The 9,384-nt window shown below is 43.6% G+C and overlaps 1 protein-coding gene across 4 annotated transcripts in view; it reads right to left on the bottom strand.

The window, feature by feature from the left end:
- The window catches only part of SIDT1 (SID1 transmembrane family member 1), a gene marked incomplete at its 5' end in the record, with an annotated part of 91,228 nt that overhangs the window by 21,360 nt on the left and 60,484 nt on the right, over positions 1-9,384 (bottom strand). For all 4 annotated transcript variants that reach the window (XM_080918846.1, XM_080918845.1, XM_080918847.1 and 1 more), the window contains 4 exons: positions 1,821-1,887; positions 3,003-3,076; positions 3,770-3,915; positions 5,530-5,601. In XM_080918846.1, the coding sequence (XP_080774972.1) occupies positions 1,821-1,887; positions 3,003-3,076; positions 3,770-3,915; positions 5,530-5,601 (359 nt within the window). The remainder of the gene's footprint in view (positions 1-1,820; positions 1,888-3,002; positions 3,077-3,769; positions 3,916-5,529; positions 5,602-9,384) is intronic.

Below are 9,384 nucleotides of genomic sequence, written 5' to 3'. Positions count from 1 at the left end.
TTTGCTTTTATTTAAGGTATGGTATAAATGTACTAAATATTTTACATCACAGCTTGGCTACATAAGAGAGTCAGAGAGGATTCAAACAATACTGACACATAGCTCTCCCCCTAGGCCCTGGTCTACTTGGTGTGGGGTACCACCTGCACCCTGAGATTTATAAAAGTGCCCCATGTGATTTAATACCTAGCAAAAATGAAGGGGAAGTGCATAAAATGTGCTTAACCACATGTCATTTTAAACTGGCCTTCTCAACTCTCATAATTTCTAGAAAATTTATACTTAGAAATCTGAACCCCAGTTAAATTCCTACTTTAGTGATCGGGATCCAGGGTTTCTATGAAGGAACAGAGGACATTCTCAAGGTGTTTTAGTATGAATTTGCTCATTCAATTTTTAATTTTTTTGTCGTTGGCTTGTTTTTTTGTTAGTTCCATAAAACTATTTTTAAATGTCTGAAAACCTTATGTGTACGAGTGTCTTCCTCATATGTATGTCTATGTGCCGCACATGTGCCTGATGCCCATGGGGGTCAGAAGAGGGTGCTGCCGGATTCTCCTGGAAGTCAAGTTATCAACAGTTGTGAGTGGCCATGCAGGCATTAAGAACCCAGGTCCTCTGCAAGAGCAACAAATGCTCTTAACTGCAGAGCCGTCTCTCCAACCCCTGGTGAAGCTGTTTATAATTTTACAGAGTATCCCCAGTGAGCAGGTACAGGCTAAATTAGACTTCCTGCTTCCTTTGTTCAGCCTGAAGATTTTATTTTGTGTTACTTCTTGAGACAGTTTCACATTGCCTGGACTGGCCTTGAACTCCCAGCATGAGAAAACCTTGAACTTCTGATCCTCTGGCCTCTATTTTCCTATTGCTGGGATTATGGACATGTTAAACCCGTTCATGTGGTTCTTCAGTAAAACCCAATTTCATGCATTCTAGGCAAACACTCTCCCTACTGAGTGACAGCCCTAGACGATTAGTCTGGACCTTTATATACTCTGCTCATTGTGTCCTGATGACCACACACTCGGGATGATAAATAATGGTGCCATTGATAGACAATATGGCTGCACAATTGGTTTTATGTCAGTAAACAAAACAATATTAAGAACCAGGTCCCTTTGTGATAAAACAAATGGAAACAATCCTAGGGATTAAGTAGTTAATAGAGAACCCTAATTAGAGCCAAAAATGGGAAATTATTTTTTAAAATTAGAAGTTCTTGGAGGCTGGTAGCACATACCTTTTAATCTCAGCTCTTGAGAGTCAGAGGCAGGTGGAGCTCTGCAAGTTTGAGGTCAGCCTGGTTTACATATCTAGTTCCTGGAGAATCAGACTTATAAAACAGAGACCCTGTCTTTAAAAAACCATCAACCAAAACTTTAAGTTTTTGGGGACTAAAGAGATGGCTTGGTGGTTAAGAGCATACACTGCCTTTTTTAAAAAAGATTTATTTATTTTATGTATATGAGTACATAAAAATGTAGCGTGTTCATGCACACCAGAAGAAGAAATCGGATCAGACTACAGATGGTTGTGAGCCACCATGCAGTTGCTGGGAATTGAACTCAGGACCTCTAGAAGAACAGTCAGTGCTCTTAACCATTGAGCCATCTCTTCAGCCCTACACACACTGCTCTTTTATAGGTCTTGAGTTTGATGCCCAGCACTATAGCAGGGAACTCCCAAATGCGTATGACTTCAGTTTGAGGAGATTCAGTATCTCAAGCCTCTTCAGGTTCTCTCTATCTCTCTCTCTCACACAGGCAGAGCAGTGGCTTCCCTTCAATGGAAGCTGAGCATCTGGGCAGGGCAGCACTCACCGTCTGATAGGTGATGACAAGCTGTATCACAGGCAGTGCATAAAACACAGCAATGGTGATGATGTTCCTACGACAGAAGGAACCAGAGACAGTGATTTCCAACATAATGGTGGACTCTGCTCAGCTTCTAAAAAGAATATTTCCACTGTACAACTCTACCGTAAGCTTGCAAAAGCAACTAGGACTGACGGTATAGCTCTGGTTCTCTAGTCTGCCTCCCCTTACCCTTTGAACATTTGGTAGGCAGAATTTGACCAGAGGTGATAGAAGGAAGTACACAAACTTACCTTGGTTCCAGCTATTGGTTTGGTTAAGACAGAGCATCCTTGCACTGATAACTGAGTCTTGCTTGGTAGCCCTGACTGGCCTAGAACTTGCTATGTGGACAAAGCTGGTCTTGAACCTGTGATGATTCAAGATCTGTGGTTACAGACAGTGCCACCGTGCCTGACCTGAAATGATGTATTTAAAACTCACCAGTTGGCACATAATGATTTGAAGTTCTCCTCCTCCCTTCTTTGTACAATCATTTGTAAAGCAGTCTAAAATCAACTTCGTATATAACTTTAGTACACTTAGGTTAAATATGCTTAGAGTGTGAGCAACTAGTGACCTTGGAGAGGCTCTTAAGTAAAACTTAATTCCAAAATGACAGCTGTGAAATCTCATTGGCTTCCTTGTTCCTGGCTTCATTCTAATGTCTGCACCCAGGAGTAAGGGGAGTCTTCAGAAATTTAAAATTTAGGGACATATTACAAGAGGACCACAGTTGGTCTGGAGCTTTCTGAGTAGAGGAGGGCCCCTTGCTAGGCAGCTCAGCCTCTTGACTGGGTGAAGGGACATGCCCATGGGTATTGGGTATGGGTGGAGGACCACAGGAATGGGCAGACGCCCATGGGACGCCCAGGGGATGCCCACAGGAGCAGGCACATTACAGGCCTTTTATGTTCCAAGTTGGAGACACCATCATCCATTCCCGTGCCTTATTAAACATGAACTCCACATGATACAAGTAGCGTTTAGGGGCCGAGAGCATAGCTCAGTGATAAAGGACTTCCCTTGTCCTGTGTGTGGCGCTGGGATTGATCTCCAGCACTATAGTACACACATACATACAAATAAATAGATTTCAATAGGCCAATATTTTTAAGGAAACCATGACATTACTGGTCACCTACTTACCAAAAATAAATCTTATACTTTTTGCTGACAATCCTCCGGTCCTTCCTGGACAGATCCGACAGGTACAAGAACATCTAGGGCATCAACGGGAAGAGAATGCAGACCTGAGCTTGACTTTTCTTGTATAGGACACAAAGGAGAACTTCAGAAAGTTCATTCATTTACTCCCTACTGGGGATTGAAATGATTCATCAAGCTGTTTCCTTTCATTTTGTTTTTCTCAGGACACTGTAATAAAAACACCACCGTTCTCCTTGGCTGATGTGAGAACCCTATCAGGAGTGCCGGATGTTTCACACAGTGCAAGCTCAGACTGCTCGACTCTCACATCTGCCCACTTTGTAGTTCCTGAATTGCATACAGTCGAAACTGTGTGATTTATACTCGGACCTTTTGGTGGTAAAATACACTGTATTAAGCATATTCCAGAAAGAAATGGTCCTTGTTCTCAAAGGCTGCTATGTGTAGAAAAGGGGAAACTTCCCAGAACAGTCTGAGGTGAATCTCATCTTCCATCTGGGTCCCTGTTCACAGACACCTGGGTGCTGAGAATACGGAGCACCCTGTTCTTTTTCATCCCCCATCCCAAAGAAAGGCTCTAATGAAGAGATTATTGTCTTGGGCTCTAGCTATGTTTCATTTAAACCCTCTACAAGTCTCGGCTTCCCTTCAAGGAAAAGAAGTGAGGAGACAGAAGCACCGGTGAGGTTTATTTTACTACTAAACTTTCTTCTGTTTTGTCAGATGCAGTCAGGGTGTGTGGGTACCTTGGTGCGGATGACGTTTTTGTCGCTTTCAATGTCTGGCATAGTGTCAAAGTCACTCTCCTCCACAGAGCTGTCAGTGTCTGAGTGACATGGCTGCCCGCCATCAGAAGAAGACATCTGCCTTCCAGGACTGGAACTCGACTCATCTGAAACAGAAAACTCCCCTGCCTTTAAAAGCCAAGAACGCTCTACAGAGCCCACCCCTCTGCAGGAAGTGCAGGCTTGCTCATTCTAACAAGAACTATGCTCATCCAGACGAACCCTTTACCAGCAAGACCTGCGCCTGGGCTGCTTCCTCAAGTGAATGCCATTTTTTTCCTTCTCTTCCATTTTATATTTAATTTGTCTGTTTCTAGGGCTGACTGTAAAGACTATAATAGAATCTTTTCTGCAGATATCTGGATGCAGCAATAATATTGTCTTTGTATTTCCTGTTTCATATTTTAAAATACAAACAATTTATAGCAACACGCATGCATAGCTTTGATTGCACACGTGGATGAACACATATACATACCCAACTGCTGAACATTTCTCATAGAATAATTATCCAGAGAAACCCCCCACATGCCATGTCTATCCTTATGTGACAAAAACAGCATTCTCAGGAAGGATTCTTCCGTTCCCATGAATGTTCTCGAACAGATGGGATTTGGGCAGCTCGAGCACATGAACTACCTTCCGCTTTATTTCTTCTGTTTAGATTTTTTTTTTTTTTTTAAATACTGTTCTCACCGAACTAAGAATAAGTAGCCTACGCTGAGCCCACGTGCTCCAAGTTACAGAATAACAGATTGGGCCTGTAGCCCCTCTCTGTGGACTGTTTAACGTGCACCATTCACAATCAGAATGTCAGGGACAGGACTCTGTGCACTCCTGACATACTAGACAGGTATGGGGGAACTTGGTTCCTTTCAGGTTTTCCCAGTAGATAACTTGGTGGCCTTGACCAGGTTCACTGTGAATTTAGCTGGGGTAAAGGATTGTTCGGCTACAGCCACGTTCACTTGCTACACTGCCTTAGTCTCCTCACTCCCCGAATCTTCTAGCTCCGAGGACACCCAGGAAGGCAGCTGTTCAACGGATACTGCTAGCTGCGCCAAGTCTTTCAAGCCCTAAACTCATCTCCCTGGGGAGCTGGCAAGATAGCAAAGAGGGTGGAGGACCGTTGTGTGCAGACCTGGTGACCTGAGTTTGATCCTCAGATCTCACAGAGCAGCAGGAGAGAACTTAGAATTGTTCCCTGACCTTAGCACATGTGCAACACATATGGCATATACAATAACAAAAATATAAAAGACAGATGGACAGACAGAGATAGGCAGACTGACTGACAAACAGACAGACAGACAGACAAGATGTTTAAGTGCCCAAGGGGCTGGGGAGATGGGTCAGTGGGTAAAAGGTGCTTGCTGCTTCACCTCCTGATCTAAGTTCAGTCTCTGAGACTCATATGGTGAAAGTTTTCTTCTAGCCACCAATATTCACATGTTCCTCCCACAAAATCAATAAAATGAAAATGTTATAAAAAAAATTTTAAGTTCCAAATGGGTTCTGCAAGTTGATGGCAACCACTGTAGTGAGTTCAGCCAAAGGGGAGCTAGCAGACCCAAGAAACTGAACAACAGAACTCCAGAGAACACTGGAAGCGGTCCAGATTTCCAGCCAGTTCATCCTTTCCACCAAAGAGCAGCCTCACCTTTTGCATTACTCTCTGCAGAACAAAGAAAGAGTTCTAAAGGACTCATTGTGGGACGTACCTATTGCCCCATAATTGCTCCCTTCAGGCGTACTGGCAGCGATGGGATGTGAGACAGCCATATTTCCAGAGCCTGCAGGAAAAACAAGACAAAACAGAAAAGAGGGAAATGTTTTACCCTCAGCTGCTGAAGTCAAACAACTTGACTTGAAGTAGCTGAGTTGCTAAACAGCATGCTCTAAATTTGATTTTCTTTCCGCTTTAATACAGGACTCATCACTGTGGGTGATTAGGGCCAAATCTAGCCTGTCACCTTTCTGTATCATAGCGTACTCTCCCTCCCCCATTTCTCTTTTTTGTTCTCCCTCTGTTTCTCCCTCCCTCCCTCCCTCCCTCCCTCCCTCCCTCCCTCCCTCCCTCCCTCCTTTTCTTTCTCATTTCTGTATGATTTGAGGAACTGAATCCAGGACCTTTCATATTTCCTGCAGTTTCTCTGCCATTCAGTTCCATCCCCAGGCAACTGGTGTCACATGATGTGGTAGGGACATATTTTTCAGTAAACACACTTACTATTTGGAAAACACCTTTGTTCTCAGTACATTTCGGTATTCTCTGATGAAAATGTGATTCGTTGTTACATAAAAGCTAAGTGTACCACAGGGGTAAGCAACACAGATTCTCTAAACACTGCCTAGCCACAGTGAACTTCCTGTATCCCAGTTTTGGGCTTGTTTTGAACTCTCTAGGCTTCAGTCTGTGTTTTTAGCTTTCATACCCACTGTGTCCCTATTGATTACCCCACTATGTGCCAAATTCAAAAGCTTCAGACAGGAGACAAACCCAAGCCTAAGGGACTCATTTTCCTCCCTCCCGTTGGTGAATTCGTTAAGAGTTGTCTCAGCTGGTCAGCAAGCCTTGGAGCTAATGCAGTGTTCCTGGCAGGCAAGGCTGTTCCCAGGGCTTGAAGGATGTAGACTTTGACCCTCAGAAACCAGACTCCCTGGCATTGTTACTGGTCTTGACAAATTTATCTTGTAGAGAGCTGAGCTCTCGGAACTTCCTTGGACTAACCCTTAAGTACACTACATGGTATCAACATCTTACATGCTTTACACCCAAGTTCAAAGCAGACAAAATGATTATCTTTAGACACATTGTGTGGGCCATGTGGGGGTGGATACATATGCTTTGGGGATCGAATCTAAGGCCTTGCATGAGATAGGAAAACACTCAATCACTGAGTTATATTCTTAGTCTAACTTTAGACTCTTCAACATTAAGAATCAAATTTGGTGCGCACAGAGAATGTTGTGCGAAGATGCTGTCTCCTTTTGACTTGGACCAGCTCTGGCTTCATTATAGCATAGCCTTTGGCTGATGCCCCTGCTCCTGCTGCCCAAAAGCACCACGAGGAGCAGAGCCACCACCGCTCCTGAGGCTTTGATTGCTGTGACTGATGCTGCCATTCCCTCAGACTGAAGAGAATGGATTGTGTCAGACACTCTTGATTTTCAGCTGCCCTAAGAGGTACGGGTTATTATTGTCACCATTTTAAACATGATCAAACAGAAGTGCTGAGAGATCAGGTAGCTTCCCCAGCCTTCTGGACAGTGGATAGAGGGCGATTCATTGTACTGCTATCTGCTAAAACTTATTTTCCTTTTGAAAAATTTACTTTTATTGTATATATTTAAAATGCATTACATGCACACATACATAAACACGTGCAACAAAATAATGGCTACATGCAAGCAAAATGTCCAGCTTCCCAGTGACTGGACAACACATATGTCAAATCTAATGGGATTTCTTGCCCTTTGAGAACCTGCACCATGGAATCCCTGCTCTTCGTAGACTCTTGGTCCTGCTGATAGGAGGGAAAGACATTTCCACAGCCTTGTTTTCCTCTAAAGGTTTCTCTCGTGAGTGTCTCTCAGTAACTCATTCTTCTCTGGCTCTTTCTCCTGGCTGACCTTACTGGGCTCAGCTCCATAATTGTGAAGGTCACTAGCGGTTCTTCCCTGGCTGGCTGGAGCTTGCCATTCTTTTGCTCTTGTCTTGGCTAGTTAGGTCTTGGCTCACTCTTGGTCTTGGGACAACAGAGGTAGTGCCATCTTGGCCTATACCTTCTCTTTGCACAAAGGTTCCTTATTCCCACCCTATTTCAAAGCCGTCTGGAGTGAACACACCTGCTTTGTACTTACTGAATGGAAGAAAACACCTGCTTTCTTTAAAAAAAAATATATAATCTTTCTTTTAAAGATTCATTTATTTATTTTATGTATATGAGTACATGGTTGCTGTCTTCCTACACACCAGAAGAGGGCATCAGATCTCATTACAGATGTTTGTGAACCACCATGTGGTTGCTGAGATTTGAACTCAGGACCTCTGGAAGAGCAGTCAATGTTCTTAACCACTGAGCCACCTCTCCAGCCCAATACCTGCTTTCTTTAAGCATCCTCAGTCTGTGCCCAGCTGCTGGTGCATGGGAATTGGTGCTGTTCCAGCTTTACCCCATGTCTAGCTAAGACACTTTTAGTTGTTGCAAGGAAACTTTAACCCAACGCAATAAGGTATATCCTGAATAACTAAGAATTATGAATCTTGTAATGTCAATAATGTTGATGTTCAGAAAAACTATGGTCTTAGGCAGAGAGGACTTCGTATTAATTCTAAACGTACATTTACTTGATCTGCTCCCTTTTTTGAGACAGATCTCATGCATCCCAGGCTGTTCTTGAACTCATTACATAGTTCAGAGGATGATGTAGGAGACTGCTGACCCTCCTGCCTCTACCTCCTAAGTGCTAGAATCACAGGCATGTGCCAATGCAGTCTGTTTATACAGTGCTGAGGATTTAACCTGGGGCTTGCAGCAAGCTAGCATGCCGCTCTGCCAACTGAGCGACACCACAGCCATGGAACTATCTCTTTATAGTGAGTTAACAATAAGGATAGGATGCAGCCTACAAGAGAACATGAGACAGAACTTTGGGGGAGCTTCTCTTAGACATCCTCTTACATCTCTCTCGTGAGGGTGTGAGCCTTGACCAATCTCCCCAGTATCCCTTGGAGAACAATAAAGAATGCAGGGGCCAGCCGAGAAAAAGACTAGTATATTATGTGCCATCTACTCTGAAGGCTACCCTCTTCAATTGCAGACACAGGAGCCACTGGTCTAGAAGTGAGTCCAAGGCTTATCCTGCAGCAATTGCCACTGCTCCGTGAATCCACAGGAAGACAATGAGTACACCTCCAGTCCATATGACCCCTCCATTTTGTCTGTTGTCTGAAGGCGCCTCTATCTCTTTGCTATTTTCAGAGTACCTGACTTTCAGCAATGATCTGATTCAAGCCTGAGCCCAGTTGATGGATGTTTTGAAGTTTGAGGACCACTTCTGAACTATAGAACACAAAATTACCTCACTTATACATTGGAAGAAACTGAACCTTCCATTCAGAGGGTACCTAACTTACTGGATTTGGGCTAAAGGGCTCAATATATATTATGAGCTCCAGGCAAATGAATGGAAGCATTTTATAAACAACAGTGAGAAAAGTATTTTTTCAGTCTTTTATATTGGCAGCTGAATGTTTATTAAGACAAAGTACTTGTGGGTGGGGGAGTTGGAAAAATAGACAAGCTGCCTGTTAAGGAAGACAATGAAAGTACTATCAAGCCTTCCAGCAAAGGGAGAAAACCCTGCTGGGTTGAAGGTTGAGTTGGTATCGCTCCAGGATTCTGTGGACTCAAGTATGGAAAGCACAGAACTGAACCTGACTTCAACTGAGTTCCATCTCCTCTGCAGTTTCAGTTTTCCCTCCTTCCCAAAGAGCAAGGGAGCTTATGGTGACCTGGGCTTTGTCACCCTGAGCACATCTGATGTTTTAAGTTTTAATGAAAATATCAGAC

This window comes from Micromys minutus (genome assembly GCF_963924665.1).
Source record: "Micromys minutus genome assembly, chromosome: 7".
Taxonomy (NCBI): Eukaryota; Metazoa; Chordata; class Mammalia; order Rodentia; family Muridae; genus Micromys; species Micromys minutus.
This window is presented reverse-complemented; position numbering and strand designations above follow the sequence as displayed.